The sequence below is a fragment of the Chiloscyllium plagiosum genome, chromosome 14 (genome assembly GCF_004010195.1).
Source record: "Chiloscyllium plagiosum isolate BGI_BamShark_2017 chromosome 14, ASM401019v2, whole genome shotgun sequence".
NCBI lineage: Eukaryota > Metazoa > Chordata > Chondrichthyes > Orectolobiformes > Hemiscylliidae > Chiloscyllium > Chiloscyllium plagiosum.
In genome coordinates, this window is record NC_057723.1 from 8,992,923 (window position 1) to 9,012,532 (window position 19,610).

A 19,610-nucleotide genomic window follows, 5' to 3' on the forward strand; every position below is an offset into this window, starting at 1 on the left:
GTAGTGGACAGCAAAGAGGGTTACCACAGATTATAACAGAATCTTGATCAGATGGGCCAATGGGCTGAGAAGTGGCAAATGGAGTTTAACTCAAATGTGAGGTGCTGCATTTTGGGAAAGCAAATCTTAGGAGAACTTATACACTTAATGGTAAGGTCCTAGGGAGTGTTGCCGAACAAAGAGACCATGGAGTTCAGGTTCACAGCTCCTTGAAAGTGGAGTCACAGGGAGATAGGAAAGTGAAGGCAGCGTTTGGTATGCTTTCTTTTATTGGTCAGAGTATTAAGTACAGGAGTTGGGAGGTCATGTTGCAGCTGTCCAGGACATTGGTTAGGCCACTGTTGGAACACTGCATGCAATTCTGGTCTCCTTCCTATCGAAAAGATGTTGTGAAACCTGAAAAGGTTTAGAAAAGATTTACAAGGATATTGCCAGGGTTGAAGGATTTGCACTATAAGCAGAGCTGAACAGGCTGGGGCTGTTTTCCCTAAAGTGTTGGAGGCTGAGGGGTGACCTTATAGGAGGTTTACAAAATTATGATAGGCATGGATAGGATAAATAGACAAAGTCTTTTCCCTGGGGTCGGGGAGTCCAGAACTAGAGGGCATAGGTTTAGGGAGAGAGGGGAAAGATATAAAGAGACCCAAGGGGCAACTTTTTCACGCAGAGAGTGGTACGTGTATGGAATGAGCTGCCAGAGGAAGTGGTGGAGACTGGTACAATTGCAACATTTAAGAGGCACTTGGACGCATATATGAATAGGAAGGGTTTGGAGGGATATGGGCCGGGTGCTGGCAGGCGGGACTAAATTGGTTTGGGATATCTGGTCGGCACGGACGGTTGGACCGAAGGGTCTGTTTCCATGGTGTACATCTATATGACTCAAATACAATGCACATTTGTTCATTGCTGCTGGGTCAAAATCCTGGAACTCCCTTCCCTTTCAACATTGTGAAGGTACCTGCACTGGTTCAAAAAGACAACTCATCACTACCTTCACATGGACATCTAAGGATGGACAAGAAATGCAGAAACAGCCAAAGCTCAGATGCCATAAAATCAATAAAAACACTGGGGATGAGCATAAAATGCTATCCTGATCAATGAGGTTCACACTCTGAACGAATGCCCAAGCAATGGATAAACATGCTATATGGCACAGTACCAAGATATTGACACCAGGAAGAAATGAGAATAGACTGACAGAACCTCCGTTTAGCGTCACACTTCAAATCGTGCAGTACTCCGAATACAGAACTGAAGCATAATTTCCAATTGGCTGAGGACACTGGACTAAAGGTCTGATCGACACAATTTTGATTGTTGAGATGACAATCTTGAACTACGAAAAGGATTCTGGCAAGCAATAATTAAATAAGTGCAAAATGTAGTACTGACAATGCCCATCTGAAATGCAGAAACAAAACCCAACTCACCAAAATTAGGTCTTTGGTTTTCGAAAGTAGCTTAATATATGCCCCGCCACATTCAATTCCATTCTGAAAGTTCACCTCATATCTAAAAAGCACAAATTTTTTTCCGGAAAAATGAAAATAAATCATCTTTCAGTTGCAAAGGTTTTGTACACCAAATAGTTAGCACTTTGGGACAGTGGACATGTTACAAGTCCAACAACCTGCATTACGTTTACTTGGAGATACCAAACAATGCATTTACCAAGAGCACAATTTATTTAAGATTAATTGGTTGTCAGGGGGGAGATAAGGGCTTGGGCTTACTGATCTATACCATTTTTGGCAGGCATCGGTAAGAATTAGTCAAATGCAGAGCAAAAGTAGTGTGAAACTCCCTAGGACATCAGGTTCAATTTTACAAGAGAGCATTGGACCGGACTCTGGAGTAAAAAGTACCCTGAGCCTACAGATGTCACCAGCTGGATCTGTTGGGCAATGTTACTGCAGGTGACCTTCTGATTAGCTACCTGTCTGGGGTGGGGTGCTTCTAACAGTGCAGATCCAATTGCAGAACTTTTTGCCAAAAGCTACCCTCCTAGTTAATGACCCAGCTATCAATTTAGGGTAGCCGGTGTAGTGGCAATATCACTGGTTTAGCAATCCAGAACCCCAGTCCAATGCTTTGGAAACATGGGCTCGAATCCTACCATAGCAGATGGTGAAATTTGAATTCAATTTTTAAAATCAGTTGGAGATTTTGTAGTTTTTGTCACACTGTTGGCAAAGTAGTACTGGAACACAAAACCATTCCTAAATGACCATTGAAGCATTTCTGCATCCTCCCACTCTGTTGGACTGCATCGAGGAGCTCATCTGGCCAACCCTGCAAGTTCATCAACCCCAGTATCTCCCAATCTGAGCAGAGCATATTGGAGGGGAAATTTGATGTGGCTGTTCAGAAAAATGAAAAATCTTTCATAGAGAATCACAGAATCCCTACAGCATGGAAACAGGCCCTTTGATCCTACAAGTCCACACCCATCTTCAGAAGAGTATCCCATCCAAACCCATTCCCAATCACTCCACATTTACCCCCAACCTACACATCCTCGAACACTATGGGCAATTTAGCATGGCCGATTCACCGAATGTGCACATCTTTGTCAACGTAAATAGAAGATAAACAGTTACTATGGCAGAAGTAATAGTAAGTAGGAGGACAGCTTTTTCAGAACTAAAGGCAACAAGAATTGTGCCTCGAATCTAGATTATTGTTCTGATCACCACTAGTGTGTCAAAAGCAGAGTCAACAGTAACTTGCAAAATGGAAGTGAATAAACACTTGAAGAAAAATAATTTACAGGGCTATGTGGAAAGAACCAGGAAGGATTGGGGAGGTGGGAGCATGTAATTATTTGAATAAATCCACTGAAGAGCTGGTACAAACAAAATAGGCCAAGTGATATCCTGTTTGAAGACCCTGACTCAGGCTTCAACTTGAAGTTTTGAAATTGCTTTTGCCTGAAGATAGTGCTGTCATGGTGGGCTTTAGCATTCACTTCATTACTGAGGTGTAAATGAACAAAGGGTGAGTTCGATCATCTGGTTAAAAGGGGTTTAAAAATAATCAAGCCCATCACAAAACATGACAAAATGAAACCCCAGCCCAAGATTAACTGCCTACCTTTAAAAATAAATGCATTAGGTGATTAAGGCACACTTACTGGATAATTAGTGGCTTGTTGTCAAATATGAATGGTCGATCAAGCAAAGCTGCGATGGCGTGATGCTTGGCACGAGTTTTAAGAACCAGCCCCTTATCCCCATGAAGTTTCGTGTTCTTCATTTCTTCCACGTCCCACTTTCCTGAAAAAAAAATACACAAACTTACCCTCATTATGTGCAATTATGGATGCCTACCCACCGGCAATATTTCACCCACCCCCAATATCTGAAAAATCAACTGCAATCTCCAAAATACCAATATCCTCAAAGTAGAATAAATATAATTCATCATTTAGAATAGTTAATGAAGCCATGTTGATAAGTCCAGTCTTTGTTGCACCCTCTCCAAAACCATTGCATCATTTTTGAGCTGCAATGACTGGAACGGACTGCACACCTTAAAATCACATACACCATATAAAAATCCTTTAAAAAGTCTTACCATCATACTTTGCAATGTCTTCATCAGCGTCATCTTTTTTAGCTTTGGAAACAATCCAGCTATGTTGCAAAAAGAAAACGAAACACACCAAATGACAATCTCAAAATTCAGAAACTTTAAAAAAAATTCATTTGTAGGATGTGGGCATCACTGGTCAGGTTGGCACTTATCACCCATCTTTAATGGCTCAGAGGTCAATTAAAAGTCAACCACGTCACAGTGGGTCCGGAGTCTCACACAGACCAAACCAGGTAAGGACTGCACTTTCTTTCCCAACAGGATATTAGTGAACCAGTTGGATTTTGCCAACTCACAACAGTAGCATTATCATTCGACTCTTAATTCACCGTGTGCCATGGCAAAATTCTAACCTGGATTCCCAGAACATTACCTATTTCTCTGGATTAATTTTTGAGCTGATATCACTTGCCCTACACACAAAATTCACACTATTTCAAGTTTGAACTTAATTCATGGAATGCACGGATTGCTGACAAGGTTAATATTTTTTGCTCAATTCTAATTGCCCTCAATGTACATCTTTCAGTGCAGTGGGCTGTATTCCTGTCATTGAGCCAGATGATCTGGGCTTGAATTCCACTCTAGGACATAATGCAGCCAAATATATTGAAAAATAAACTTGTAAATTTTTCCAACAAACACTGACTGGCAGTAATGGCAGAGATTCACGGTCAGTCACGTGATGGAAAGATGTTCAAGCCTCTATGTCATGCACAGCTTCAGCCTGCAGCATGCATGATAAAGCACTCTCCAAATGAACTACAACACATCTCACTACCACTACCCAACTGCCTTTGAGAAAAAGGTGATGTCCACCTTTTGAATATAGAGTGGCTTGCTGGCTTAGGTCAAAGTCAGCCATGGATCTGGATCATATGGAACTAAGACTAGAAAAAGATAGATTCCATTCTGTAAAAGGAACATGAGAGAAAACCATATACATTTTTAATGACAAACTAGTAACAATTACTGATACAAATTTATGTCACATTTATTTAATTATCTGACTTCAGGTTCTCCAGCTGATATGGTAGGATTCAAACTCAGTTTTTGGATCCCAGGCCAGGCTTCTCTATTATTAACCCAGTAACCACTCTTCACTAAGCTACTGCTTTCTCAAGACCTGTGATACAACTGAGTCCAAAGTTAACCAACCTGCTAGAGCAAAAATGGTTTTGTTCACTACCTCTGGCCATCAGTTAACGAAAAGGTTTTGAAAAACTTACCTTTATTTTCAGGGGCTTGAATACTGTGAGATGACATGATGCTTCATCTATACAAAGCCTTAAGAAAACTGTATCTGCAATACAGCTTTCAATTCTCAACAAAGAATGTATTGGTTTTGGCAGTAATGAGGTACAGATTACCAAAATGGTACAAAAATGAGGAAGGCACAGAGCCCTTTCTATCTGGCAAAGTCATCCCCACTAATATTGGAGGACATAAAATTGGGAGAACTGCCCTGCTTAGCCAAGAAGCAACAGCCCAACATAATCACATGCATTGAATTAGACCTTAACAGCAATATCTTAGTCACCACCGTCGACATCCCTGGGTATACCCTGCCTGCAGCAGAGAAGGTGGTGTTGTGATATATTGTGGGGTGGGAGTTTCCATGGGAGACATTAACATTGACTCCAGACCAGCGTTGTATTTTTTTCCTCTATACAGGCCTCATAAGTGCATGCGCAGCAATAGTGACTTCTTGAACCAGAAGCCCACACGCAGAACATCGGAGTGGTTACTCGATAGCTTTTAAGTGCACATTGCTCCAGGCCCTGTGAAGTCCCATGGTATAAAGTCAATCAAGGTCAATGGAACCTCCCAATTACCACCTGACATCCTGCCTCAGAACTTCACAGTGTTAAGGCAATAATAGCAGAAAGGGTATAGAATGAACATCAATGCCCACTACCAAGGCAGGCTTATGAGCACCAATACTGTCCAAGATATATCTGTCATACTAGACAAGTGACATCAATGCTAAAGTGCTGGACAAAACCCATCTCTCCATGACATTCAATGGTATTATGAAATTCCTGAGTATCAATATCCTAGGGGCATATCATGGATCAGAAACTCAACTGGACCAACCATACAAGTACTATGGCTAAAAAGAACAGGCCAAAGACTGGAGATTCTATGGAGGGAAACAATTCCTGGCTCTTCAATGCTTGCTCACCTGTCAAAGATAAAGTCAAGAGCATGATGAATAATGTCAGCTTGTCTAGAGGACTGCAACTAAAGAAGCTCAACACCATTGAGGATAATAACCAGCCCATCCATCATACCGAACATTCATTCTCTCCACCAATGACTGACAAATTCATGCACTATAGCAACTCATCAAGGCTCCTTCAATGGCACTGTCTGAAATGACAATTTTAGTCCTTAGAAGGGCAAGGGCAGATGCATTGAATGTCACCGTCTGCAAGTTCCCACCAAAACCACACACCACCCTGACTTGAACATTGGCATTCTTTTCCTGTTGCTGGCTTAAGATCCTGGCACTTCCCCTCTGATAGCACACTGTGTACATACATGACAAACCGTCACAATTTCGGGAAGGGGGCTCAACAGTTAAAGGGCAATTAGGGATTGACAACGAAATCTTGGCCGCGCCTGTGATGCCCAAATCCAATGAAAGCTTTAAATACGAATGTTTCAAAGAGTATAATGTGAGCTATAAAGTACATTCAGACATCCTAAAGTCCTGGTAAAATGCAAATATTTCTTTCTCAGACATGTGTATCTTTTATTACTCATTTCAGAGTTTAAAAATGATCACAAAGGGTAACCTTGGAACAAGTGATGGGATTTTTCTAGACAGTCTTTTCTAAACTAGTTAACATTGGCCAACATAAAGATTTTCAATTTTAAATCCTCCTTAGGAGGTTGGATAGCCATGAGTACTGACTCGTTCCTCCCAGTGTGCACATAATTTGTACAGCATAGCTAAGTAATTCATAATTTTTCATTAAGAATGATACAAGATATAGCAGTCACATATGCACTGCAGTTTCACAGCTGCTTCAAAAAAAAAACTCAATCTAAGCTCAACACAAAGGGCTCAATGATATCATAGCAAATTCTATAAATAGCAGCATTGTATGAAGTGAGCACTGGACTGGAAGGTGGCATTTCTGTGACACATTCACCATTCACAGTTTATGACAGTAAGCATATTGCAGTTTATTGAACAGGAAGAAGTGAACAGTTTTAAAAGATGGGGTGCTGGGTGGAGGCAGAATGAACACAAACCATGCACAGCAGTTTGTTCCAATGCATCACCAGAATACAGAGAGGACAGCTTTAATTTTATAACCTCAATGTCATTCTTACCCTTCCAGTGTCCCTTTATCAAATGACTCTGCAAAATTCACTTGTCCAGTTGGAACAGGGGCTCTGTACGTGACCTGCAAAGCAACACAAACAACGTGGATGATTTACAAAGTCCATGTTGCACTAACTGGAGAAAGTGCCACTCTCAATGTGGAGTCTACACGGATCTTAAACCTTGATCAAAACATAAACCAACTCCAACAGCTCTTCCCTCAATCCTCTAAGTGTACTGCCGCCTTCCTAGGCATGAAATATTTAATTTCCACTGTTCCTGAAGGAAAGACACACAAGTTTTAAAACATTTTTTTTTATGTCTTCAACTCTATTGGTCCATCATATTTCAAGTTCATCTGGCACAGGGACTTGGTTTCAAAAAATAAAAAATAAAAAGGTCAATACCAATTAAGGCTACCTAAAGAGAAAAATAAAACGTGATGCGTGTCATCTCAGACTCTCAACTTTTGAAGCTATAGACCCTTTAATGTCATGGTCAAGTCTCCTCCTAGTGCAGTTTGCAGGATTTATTGTAGAAAAGTACAGCACAGAACAGGACCTTTGGCCCACGATGTTGTGCCAAGGTTTAATCCTAACGTAAAATATAGTAACTTAACCGATGCACCCCTCAACTCACTGCGATCCATGTGCATGTCCAGCAGTTGCTTAAATGCCCCTAATGACTCTGCTTCCACCACCACCGCTGGCAACACATTCCATGCATTCACAACTCTGTGTAAAGGACCTATCTCTGACATCTCCTTTATACCTTCCCCCTAATATCTTAAAACTATGAGTCCTCATGCCAGTCAATCCTGCCCTTTGGAAAAATCTCTGGCTATTGACTATCAATTCCACTCATTTTGTACACCTCGATCAGGTCTCCTCTCTTCCTCCTCCTCCTCTCCAGAGAGAAAAGTCCAAGCTTATTCAACCTTTCATAAGGCAATCTCTCCAGTCCAGGCAGCATCATGGTAAACCTTCTTTGCACCCTCTCCAAAGCCTCTGTATCTTTCCTATTGTCAGGCAACCAGAACTGGACACAATATCCCAAGTGTGGCCTCACCAGAGACCTGTAGAGCTGCAGCAAAACCTCGAGGCTCTTAAACTCGACCCCCCTGTTGATGAAAGCCAAAACACCATTTGCTTTCTTAACAACTCTATCCACTTGGGTGGCAACTTTGAGGGATGTACTTGCACACCCTGATCCCTCTGTTCCTGCACACTGCCAAGAATCCTGTCTTTAAACCCATACTTAGCATTTGAGTTCGACCTTCCAAAACGCATCACTTCGCATTTATCCAGGTTGAACTCCATCTGCCATTTCTCAGCCCAGCTCTGCATCCTGTCTATGTCGTGCTGCAGCAGCCCTCTATACTATCGACGACACCTCCAACCTTTGTGTCAGCTGCCAATTTACTAACCCACCCTTTAACCTCCTCATCATCCAAGTCATTTACAAAAACTACAAAGAGCAGAGACCCAAGAACAGAGCCCTGCGGGACCTCGCTCAACACTGACCTTTATGGGGCAAATGGGACTCTGATTTTAAGGATCAATTATTTACCCACATAAGCTGTGGACAAATGATTCTTTTTACCTTGGAATGTTTTCTTACTAACATAATTAGACAGAGGAGATAGCACCTCATGTTCTCAGAGAACCTCAATTTTACAAGCCAATAGTGTGTGAAGGCTCATTGCTATCTTGCTTTTCCTACAGTAATTATGTGATAAGACAGGAAACCCTGATGGGCCCTCTGACCATACCCCAACACTCTAAGACCATTGCTAATACAGCCATAGCATACACAAACTAGTCCCTACTGCCTGCATGTGGCCCATCTCTCTCTCTCCAAATATTTCTTATGTACCTATCAAAATGTGTCTTTTAAAATATTGAAACTGAACCTGCAGCTACCATTTCTCTGGAAGTTCATTCCACACACTAACCACTGTGTAAAAACATCGCCCCTCCTGCCTTTTAAGTCTTTCTCCTCTCACTTTAAAAATATACCCCCTAGTCTTGAATTCCCCCACCTTAGGGAAAAGACACCTGCCATTTACCTTATCTATACCCCTAATGATTTTATAAACCCCTATGTCACCTTTCAACTTTCCTACATTCCAGTGAAAAAAGACCCAACCTATCCAACCTCGTCTTAACTCAAACCCTCCATCCCCGACAATATCCAGACAAATATTTTTTAAAACCCTCTCCAGTTTAATAATATCTTTCTTATAACAGGATAACCAGAACTAGACATAGTATTCCAGCAAAGGACTCACAAATGTGCTATACTACCTCAACATGACCTATCCAACTCCTGTATTCAAAGGTCTGAGCAATGAACGCAAGCACATTAAACACCTTAACCACCTTGTCTACACGTGATTAGATTAGGTTACTTTAGATTAGATTAGATTACTTAGTGTGGAAACAGGCCCTTCTGCCCAACAAGTCCACACCGACCTGCCGACGCGCAACCCACCCATTCCCCTACATTTACCCCTTTACCTAACACTACGGATGCAAGCTTCAAAAGTATCAAACCTGAACCCCTAGGTCTGTTTATTCTAAAACACTACCCAAGGTCCTACTTCTACTGTACAAGCCTTGCTACACCAACCCAAGCAGTCAGTTCTCTCCTTAGATTCAATTCTCCTTATATCACTTCTCATGATTCAAGTTTCAATTACATCAATTATTTTTCTAAAACACCAAAATATGCATGTCCAGGCTGTTCAATTTATTTATGGAAAGCTCCCAGAAGCAACTAAAAGGAAAAATAATCTGACAACTCAGGAGTGAACTGAAACTCAATCCAATCCTATAACAAGGGCTGACCAGCATGATGGGAGCTCGACTTAGCAAAACTTTCACCTAATCAGTTGCAGAGTCCTTGGCTGAGGGATAAATATTACCCAGGACAAACATCCAGTTCTGCCCTGTATTAACCACTCTGATTGGGTGATTCGAGGTACATAACAACTGAGCTGCAAGGCAGCTTGTGGCCGTGTGTTGATTTGAATTTCCAGCAGTTGCAATGTCCAGCTTTTAGTTTCTTACCAGCCAGAGAGACATCCTAGAATAAATGGACAGGAGCAGGAATACTTCCAGTGTAAGCCACTGACCATCACTGCTGACAAAACAGTAAATGGTAGGTCTATGACAGGCTGGAAAGCAGGAGAGACTGGCTAACAGAAAATGTTAGTCCTGCAGGACCAAAGGGAATAAATGGAGCAGGACAAGATTTCCAAGGGCAGACATGTTGCTGACAAAGAAAACAAACAACAAGAAACAACACTGAACAGGATGTGAAGGTGACAAGAGCTTCCAGTGTGAAATCGCAATGCTTGTTTAGTCAACTCAAAAAGTACCTAATTAAAAGATGATGTGCTATCCCCTAAGCATACTTTGAACCTCACTGCAAAAGTACATCAGGCCAAGGTGGGAACAAGGGAACATTGGAGAAATACAAAAAAAAGACAGATCACCAGAAGATCAGAATTTTATTTGCAGACATGCATTCTGCAAACTGACTAGCAATTGCTCTTGGCATAACTTTGTTACTTCTTTTGCCCTACCTTCATTCTCAATGGCCTTGGAGCTCCAACCCTTTTATCACTGTCACCAGTCTTCCACTAAATCAACAACCTTAGTTTTTTTTCTAACACTGTCAAAACCTTGCTCCAAACCTCTTACATTTAACTTTTTCCCAAATGTAATGAAAAGTCTCAGATGGCATCCAGACTAGACACCATAGGTTTAAGATGAGAAGGGAAAGATTAAAAACGGACCTAAGGGGCAACTTTTTCAAGCAGAGGGTGGTGCGTGTATGGAATAAGCTGCCAGAGGAAGTGACGGAGAATGGTAAAATTTCAACATTTAAAAGGCATCTGGATGGGGAAATGAATAGGAAGAGTTTAGAAGGATACGGGTCAAGTGTTGGCAAATTGGACTAGATTAATTTAGGATACCGAGGTGGCATGGAGAAGTTGGACCAAGGGTCTAATTCAGTGCTGTGCATCTGACTATGGAATTTCAATTCAGTTGCTCTCTGCACAAATGTTGCCTGACTCATTTTAGTTGCAGCTTTTATTTCAGATTGCCAGCACCTGCAGTGCGCTTTCCAACAAAGTAAACTGCATAACTTTTAGTAGTGCTGCAAATCCTTTGCAATTAGCAGGACATGGGCAGAAGATCAGAGGCAACCAGTGTGTGGAATAAAAACAAATTGCTGGAAAAACGCAGCAAGTCTGGCAGCATCTGGGGAGAGTAATCAGAGTTAACGATTTCAGGTCCAGTGACCCTTCCTCAAAATTACCCTTGGAACAATGTCAAGCTCTTGAAGAGGACGTGGAGGGCATTTACAAGAATAAAAGTGGATACATTGAAGCAGCTCAAATTGCTACCCCCTTAGAACACAACGAGTCAAGAAGCTTTAATGAAAACTAAATTTCAATTAAAATTTAAAACTATGAGGATTTGGCGGAAAACATCAGGAATTTTTTTTGCCCCCAGTGGCAAAAGGGGTCAGAATCCACAACACAACAATGAATGTACCTGTCAGATGAATGTAACATATGGAGGGATCTGGAATGCTCTTCCTAAAACAGGAAAAAAGATTACACAACACCGGATTATAGTTGAACATGCTGGGAGCTTTTGGAGCCTCCCGAGGAAGGAGGGGGGCTCTAAAAGCTTGTGGTTTCAAATAAGCCTATTGGACTATAACTCTATTGTGGTGATTTTTGACTTTGTCCGCCCCAATCCAACATGAGCACCACGACATCATGGCTCCCTAAAAAGCAGAGAGGGAACAACCTAACTTTGAAAAGGATATTTAATTGAAAAGGAAAACATTGAGGCACTATACGAAGAGAGGATCTGCATCTCATGCTCTGATTAGGTATTTTACTGGCTCTGGACTCTGCGATGTATTCAACATCTTCAGACCACGATCTCTGTCCTCAATTTTGAATTTTCCCATGCTAAGTTCTGGTCTGCATATTCACTATTTTTTGGCTGGTATTTATTCTGCTACTAACACCAATTCTGGTCCACCCTTTGTTTTTGTTCTATTGTATCTTCTGTATTTAACTCTCCACCCACAAATCTATCCCTGACCTTACCTTCTTATCCCCTCCACCGCATGCTTTAACCTGCATCAACCAACACATTCCTATCTCTCCTCAACTGAGTCATATTGTATTCAAAAGATGAATAATTCTTTCCACAGATGCTGCCAAACCTGCGTATTTCCAATTGTGTTTTTACTTCCAATCTCCAGGATCCACTGTATTTTATTTGTGTAGTGGAGAAACTCAAATACATTCACAGAACACTATGTTTAACAAAGAGCCAATCCTCACCTTAGGTGGTGGTGGGGAGCTTGGTTCTGTCTCACTTTCTATTGGGCTTTCGTCATCCTCGTCTTCAACAATATCAGTATCGTCTTCATCTTCATCTTCAGCATGGACTACAGCAGTGCCAAACAGCAGCACCAACACCAACCACAGTTTCAGCTGCATAGTCTGGGAATGGAGTTAAAACAATGTTAAAAGATGTTTCAATTTACCACCAATCAGTTTGCTTTGGATATTCTCAATTTACTTTCAGCAATAACAGTTTGTTAAAAAGGGGACTCGGAAGCTTGTGTTGAATAATCCAAGAATTATACCGTTGCTGCTATGAGTAAAGAGAATATCTTTTAGAATGAAGATAAGGAGAAACTTCTTCAGCCAAAGAGTGACGAATTTCAGAAATTTATTGCCACAGAAGGCGAGAGGCCAAGTCATTGAGCATATCCAAGATAGAGATAGACGAGTTCTTGAGTATGAAGGGGACAGAGGGTTACGGGGAGAAAGCAGGAAAATGGGGTTGAGAAACTTACCAGCCATGATTCAATGGCAGAGCAGACCATGGGCTGAATGGCCTAATTTCTGCTCCTATGTCTTATGGTCTTAAGAGTGATGAGAAGCCCACTGTGATACCAGAGTTCTAACCACTACTGGCCTGTGATTGGGAGTAGTGTGCTGCAACTAACCTTCCACTTGGTTAACTGACTGTGCAGTAATCTGTGCTCGAATAAATCTCAGCAAATAACAAAAGGATTTTATTCTTCAGAAGATTTAATTTCTCAATAACTATACACAGATTAACTTTTGGGCATATTAACGAGTTCTAAGATAGAAAAGACATGCACCCCCAATAGCAGACTCTGCCATAAAGCAACTGTTGTCCACTCAAACTTCCCGATGTTTCACCCAAAGCTATGGTCGGTATCAAAATGGACGGAGCTTCATTTTAACCAATTTCACATCCATGTGCAACAATTATGGCGGTGTCAGACCAAAACAACTTCTATGCAAATGTTCCATACAAAACCTGGCTCTCCTCCACTCTCCGGACTCTTGCGAGCAACAGGTGCCCAAACACACAAGCTAATGTAACTCCACTTTACAAGGGCAGAGTTAAACCAATAAATTATATGTCCATTATGTGAATGTACACTATTCAAGGCAGAGTCTGAACATTTGGACGAATGGGTTGATCAAAGGGACAGCTGCCTTGGCTCCAAGCCCTGGAATTCCCTCCCTACACCTCTAAGATGTTGCTTGGATTCTTTGATCAAGCTTTTTGGTCCTATGTCTGGATGCCTCCTTCCACAGCTTTGATCTCAATGTATTGTTTATTAGTGTTTTCCAGAGGATTCAACAAAGCTCCATGAAGAGATGTGAACAAAAATCAGAATGCATGGAATTACAGCAATCCTATTAATATGTACATAGAAACAGCTGAGAGGTGGGAGTCAGTAGGGATAACCGTATGCATTTTCATGACAAGTTGTAACGCGTGGAACCTCACAGCAGAAAGATCACAGCTTTTTACTATTATATAAATCTTACATCAAGGAAAAGAGCTGAATATTATGTTTAGCTGACATGCATTAAAATGACAATAAGTACAGTATTATTTGTATGTTTGGAGCAGGAAGTGGTGAGGGCACATTGATAAATTGATTAAGTGTATAAAACAATGGCAGATGGAGTGGTGCGAGAGGCTATCCACTGTGGATCCAAAGATTGATAATGCAAAATCATCTGAAATGTAGAGGGGTTCAGAATTGTCAAAGAGCAGAAAGATTTAGAGATTGAATACAGAAATTTTAAAGATAGTAAATAAGTACAAAAATAATTTTTAAAGGTCAAAGGAATGTGGAGTACTACATTAACTTATGGGCACATAGTCAAGGGGTTAAAATTATTAAATACTTTTAAAATCTGTCCTCTCTTAAAATTATTACATTTGGATTGGAATTGAAGGAAAGGGCACATGACCTTAAATTCAGAGCTGGGCTGTTCAGGGGTAGAGTTATCAGGAAACGCTTCTGCACGAAGGGTAACGGAAATCATCATTGCATCAAACATACCAGCTCAGCCTTTGGCTGACTGAGGAAAGTGTATTGAGGGTCAGGATTGCAAACAGAGACTATGCTCCTGGTTTACTGGGCACCTGTAATCCCCAGCTGAAAATGTGTTGCTGGAAAAACGCAGCAGGTCAGGCAGCATCCAGGGAACAGGAGAATCGACGTTTCGGGCATAAGCCCTTCTTCAGGAATGGGCTGAAGAAGGGCTTATATGCCCAAAACGTCGATTCTCCTGTTCCCTGGATGCTGCCTGACCTGCTGTGCTTTTCCAGCAACACATTTTCAGCTCTGATCTCCAGCATCTGCAGACCTCACTTTCACCTGTAATCCCCATGCTCCCATATGCTTGGGGAGACCTAGACAATTTACAGAAGATACCGGTGAAGTACTAGCAGTGGTGCTCTCGCAAGATTCTCAGAATTCAGTAGCAACGTTAGTTTCTCTCCAATATAAACACAACCAGCATCAAGATAGTAATAACTCAAATCCAGCTGTGTGGACAAATCTGCCATTTGACTGCTTGAACAATGGTTTACTTGTAACTTGGTCACAGCAACAGGCTCCCAGGAGGACAAAAACATTTTAGGGCCCTTAAAATGTCCCTGAAGATATCATACATTCTCACTGACTCACTGAGTTCTTGGCTTGCAACTGACCAAACTGGAAGTGGTTAATTCAGGGAGCCTCTAACCCGGAATTACTATTTCTTATGTAGCTTCTGCAAAGGCTCTTGCCCTTTCTAATATGTGGTACATTGGAGCTCTGACATTTTCAGTTCAAACTATTTTTAATATGGACATAGCTCTAATTCTTCATTTTTCTACTGTTTCATTTATAAAGGCGAGGTCCCAGTTTTATTAACTGCATTGCCACCTTCAAAAGCTGAACAGAACCTGATTCAAACAGGTTGCCAAATGAACCAGTCCACCGGAGGAACAAGGTGAAATCCAAGTCTCATGGAACACAATTTCTCAATTACCAGTTTGGCAAGTTATGTTTACAGAAATCATCTAGGCGTACAAAAGTGCTCAGACTACATCCTATAGAGCTCTGGTCGAGTAGTCTACTAGGAACAGGCCTCTGCAAAGTGATTATGGAAAAACAGCTGTTAACTACTTTTCTGGCTTGCTTCGTATGAAGATGATTGTATGGGGAAAGAGGGATTGGGCATTAAGCAGCTAGACATCAACTGGTATATTTGCTACAGTACAGTTTAATATCCCCAACTGCAATCACAGAAGGGGCTATTTGAGGCACTACCTTTTATATGAAAAATTCAATAGAAGCCCTATCTGCAGATTCAATTGGGCTCAAAATATCCCACAGCCTTTCAGAACAGAGTTCTATTCGGACCAGTATTCACCTCTCAAATAGCGATTATTTTGTCGGTCATTTAGTAGTGCTGCTTGTGGGGATGAGGTTCCAATTAAGCGAGCTACATGTCCTGGATAGTGTCAAAATGCAAGAGGGAAAGTGGAGGGAAAGCCCACCCTGCACTCCTGGCATACTTCATAGCTAAGAATAATGTTTTCAGGAGGTCCTCCCTACACAATACTCACTCCCTGATCTGCTCCTGTATTATTATTATGAATGTTGGTTATAGGGACCCATTAATACATGTAAGGAAATAGGCAGCTGTGGATTCAAATATAGCAAACATACAATCTACGAATCAGAAATAAGCAAGGGCAAAGAGGTTAGAGAGTCTCTCCACAGATTAGAGTTTCTTCCCAAGCCAAACTCAGCAACTCACTTCAGTTCACTTTTAACACCACCACATGCCCAAATACATGTTGTTGCTACAAGAACCCCACAAGGCCCTGAACTGATTAAGAAATGGGTTTTCATTGGGTCCAAAAACTGGTTTCCCAGGCCTACAGCAGTGCTCTAGCAAGGTTCAAAGCAAGCTGTTTGAACACCACCTCATCTTCCACTGGGGGCCCTTACAACATTCAGGACTCAACACAGAGTTTCATAATTTTACAGCATGAACACCTCCAGGTCTATGACCCACTACCATACCCCAGGTCCTGTTATATATGGGCTGCTTTCACAGCCAACCCGTTTTTACCCACTCAGCCCCCATCACCACCTAGCTTCTCCCCTGACTTACTATTTACAATCCCTTTGTCGACCTATCCTTTGCTTCTGTGTGGGCTCCCTTTACACCCACCTACTCAGTCCTTTTACCATACCTCCCTTGCCCATGATCAGCATAAATACCACTTTCCTGCCAATTCTGAAGGAGGGTCACTGAATTAAAGACATTAACGTTTCTCTTCACAGATGCTACCAGACCAGCTAATTTCCCAGCAATTTGCTTTTGTCTGCAGCTTTGTTTCATTATATTCGGCTCCTGCCCTCTTTGATTTTAGCATTCTTGTGAAATGTCTGAATGAGTACAAGATTAAAAGCTTCAAAGTTTGTCTATTTTCAGTAATACAGTCAGTTCTTCTGTAACGTGATGGTTGTGTTCTTGGCAACCCCACATTATAAAAAAATCGCGCTTTAGAAACAGTGCTTAAAGTATTGCTGATTTAATTGCATTACAGCCAACATACTTTAAAAGTTCATGCTTTAGAAACAGTGTACCTAATTCAATCACATTACAGCGAATTAAAATTAACAAAATGCGTGTAGAGGAATAGAGGAATAACCTGCATCTAAATTCCACATATATGTATATAAAAATATTTCTCATATGTAACATAACTAGATCAATGCTGAATCTACTCTTAATAGTGCTGCCACACATCACAGTGGGAGTGGAGGGCTATCCCAATGTGAAGGTAAAGTCTTCACTGGAATGCGTAGCAGTCTCTCTTACCAGTGCAGTCATGGGTAGATGCATCTGCAACAGCTGGGCGAAGAGATAATATAAAATAGGTTTTCCATCCTCAGGTTGGTGGCGATATTCCTCAGAACTTAACTAGTTCCGTCAGTATTAGTGCTACAGGGAGATTCTGGAGTTGCTTTTCACTTCTGACACCAGTTCCCAGAATTAGCATTACTCAACTTCAGAAGTGCAGAAACTAAATTACTGGCAAGGAGCCAAACTATTGTCTTCACATTCAGAGTGAGAAGCTTCAGGCATGAATCCAAGCTCTGGGCATGTTTATGATCTGCCTTCCCAGTCTAAGAAACATAGATGTATTTGGAGAACAAACCTCCCAAGAACATTATCCTGGACCTCTATTCCAGTTTAAAAAAAAGTGGCAGAGGTTGAATTACAAATGCAGATTTTAATGAAGCAAGGAGGACAAACCCTCAATTTCTGCTGGACCACACTAGCTCCAGTCAAAGAACAGTACTGTACTTGGTTGGATGGGAACTCAGCTCATGTCAACATTCTGAATCACTTTCTTTCTGCTATCATCTCGTAAAGCTGGAGTTGCAAGTTGTGTGCACTGACACCTCTGCAACAGAAGGTTGAGCGTTCAAGTCTCACTCCAGGATTCAAATGCAAGAAAACCACACAAGGTTAACAGGCAAGTCAAATACCAAGAGAGTTGGCACCTTCCTTGAAACATCAGACCAATGCCCCATCCACCCTCTCAGGCAGCTGCAAACTGAAGGAGCAACGAAGTTATTCCCAGCATTCTGATCAGTGTTTATCCCTCATACCAAGATCTGGTCACAACCACATTGCCATGCACAAATTGTTCCATTTCTTATTTCATGTCTTCTAATTCAAAATATTTCATTGGCAATGAAGCACAGATATCTGGTAGCTGTGAAAGGTACTGTATACAAAGGCAAGCCTCTTTTGATAGTCAACAACTGAACATTCCAAATTGGTAACAATACTGTGCAGGAGGCCATGAATTGCAGTAAAAAGTCCAGCATCCATTTCTCAACCTCTGGTAGATGCAGATAAATTAAAGTGGAGAAAAGTTAAATTGTAGACTCATACAGCAGAAACACAGCCAATCAGCCCTGTGGACTCATACTACCTTCTTGAAAGATTATCCAATTAGGCCCATTCTCCTCTAACTAGCACATCAAATATTTATTTATCCAACTCCCTGGGAAAGTTACATTTGTATCTGCTTCTACCATCCTCTCGCACATACTTTAAGATCACAAGGAAACATTTGCAGAACAAAATCAAAATAAAGAACTGCAGATGCTGGAAATCTGAAAAACATTGCTGGAAAAACTCTGGTCTGGCAGCTGCTGTGGAGAGAAATTAACATTTCAGGTTCACTGACCATTTTTCAGGGATGACATTAGCAGGGCTATGGGGAAAAAGCAAGGCAAGTGAAACTAATTGACTTTCGAAGTGCCAGTGGGCAGAACGGTCAGATTCAGTGGTTACAAGGAAACCAGCTGTATGCCATCTCCAGTCACAGGTCATGCAAGTTGACAGTAAGAGGATTCCACATGTGGGCTCCAACACAGTACTTCTGAAACCAAAGGAACAAAATTGTGAAATAAAGGGCGGTTCTGAACAAATGAAAATGTGGACTGCTCAATCCCAGAGTGAAAGCATTAAGTCATGAACAGTGCGACTAGAGGAGTGAATCTAATTAACTTCTCCAGATCAACCTAAAGCCATGGCTGTGTTACAAACATTAGCGCTCGAGGACAAGGCTTGTATCTAAAGATACAAACTGCTTCAAACCGTGGATACAGAAGCCAGTATAAATAGTTCAGAAGCAGAGACAAAGCACATGGCGATGAATTCTTGTTTTCGATCATCTCCAAGATACAAACAGTAGCTGGGACACATTGCCAAGGAAGGGTACTTGTCACAAGTCACTTAATCCCATCTTCACCCCTAGCAGTTAGGGATACTGACTCAGAATGGTAATTCTTTCCCCCACTGTTGTCTTCCCATTCCAGTGGGAAGAGGGACCTGGAATTACTTTCTCCTTACCAAACCTAATAAAAGTTTGCTGTTGAGGCAGAGAACAGAACAGGTCAATGCAAAGAATCAAACACTGGCACTATCTAGATGTGTGACAGCAAATTTGCTTACAGTAATGTGGTAGATGATTGTTTTACTGATATTGGTTGAGAGATAAATGTTAGCTCCTGGACAAAAAAAATTCAAAATATCTGCAGGACCTTTTTTGCCCACCTGACAGGGCCTCAGTTTAGCATCTCATCTAAAAAGGTCTCCAAAAGAATCAGCCTGAATTACAGGCTTTGAGAACTTCATCCTTCTGACTCAAGAGTTCTAAAAGGGTCATCCCTTCATCCTGGGGTTGTGCCCCCAGGTCCTAGGCTCTCCGAG

At 41.4% G+C, this 19,610-nt stretch overlaps 1 protein-coding gene across 2 annotated transcripts in view; it reads right to left on the bottom strand.

Annotated features, from left to right (window-relative positions):
• canx (calnexin) overlaps positions 1-19,610 on the bottom strand; it is a 56,771-nt gene that overhangs the window by 25,759 nt on the left and 11,402 nt on the right. For both annotated transcript variants that reach the window (XM_043703121.1, XM_043703123.1), the window contains exons 2-6: positions 12,315-12,476; positions 6,946-7,019; positions 3,583-3,641; positions 3,140-3,281; positions 1,437-1,518 (exon numbers count right to left, since the gene is read on the bottom strand). In XM_043703121.1, the coding sequence (XP_043559056.1) occupies positions 1,437-1,518; positions 3,140-3,281; positions 3,583-3,641; positions 6,946-7,019; positions 12,315-12,473 (516 nt within the window). In that variant the 5' untranslated portion in view covers positions 12,474-12,476. The remainder of the gene's footprint in view (positions 1-1,436; positions 1,519-3,139; positions 3,282-3,582; positions 3,642-6,945; positions 7,020-12,314; positions 12,477-19,610) is intronic.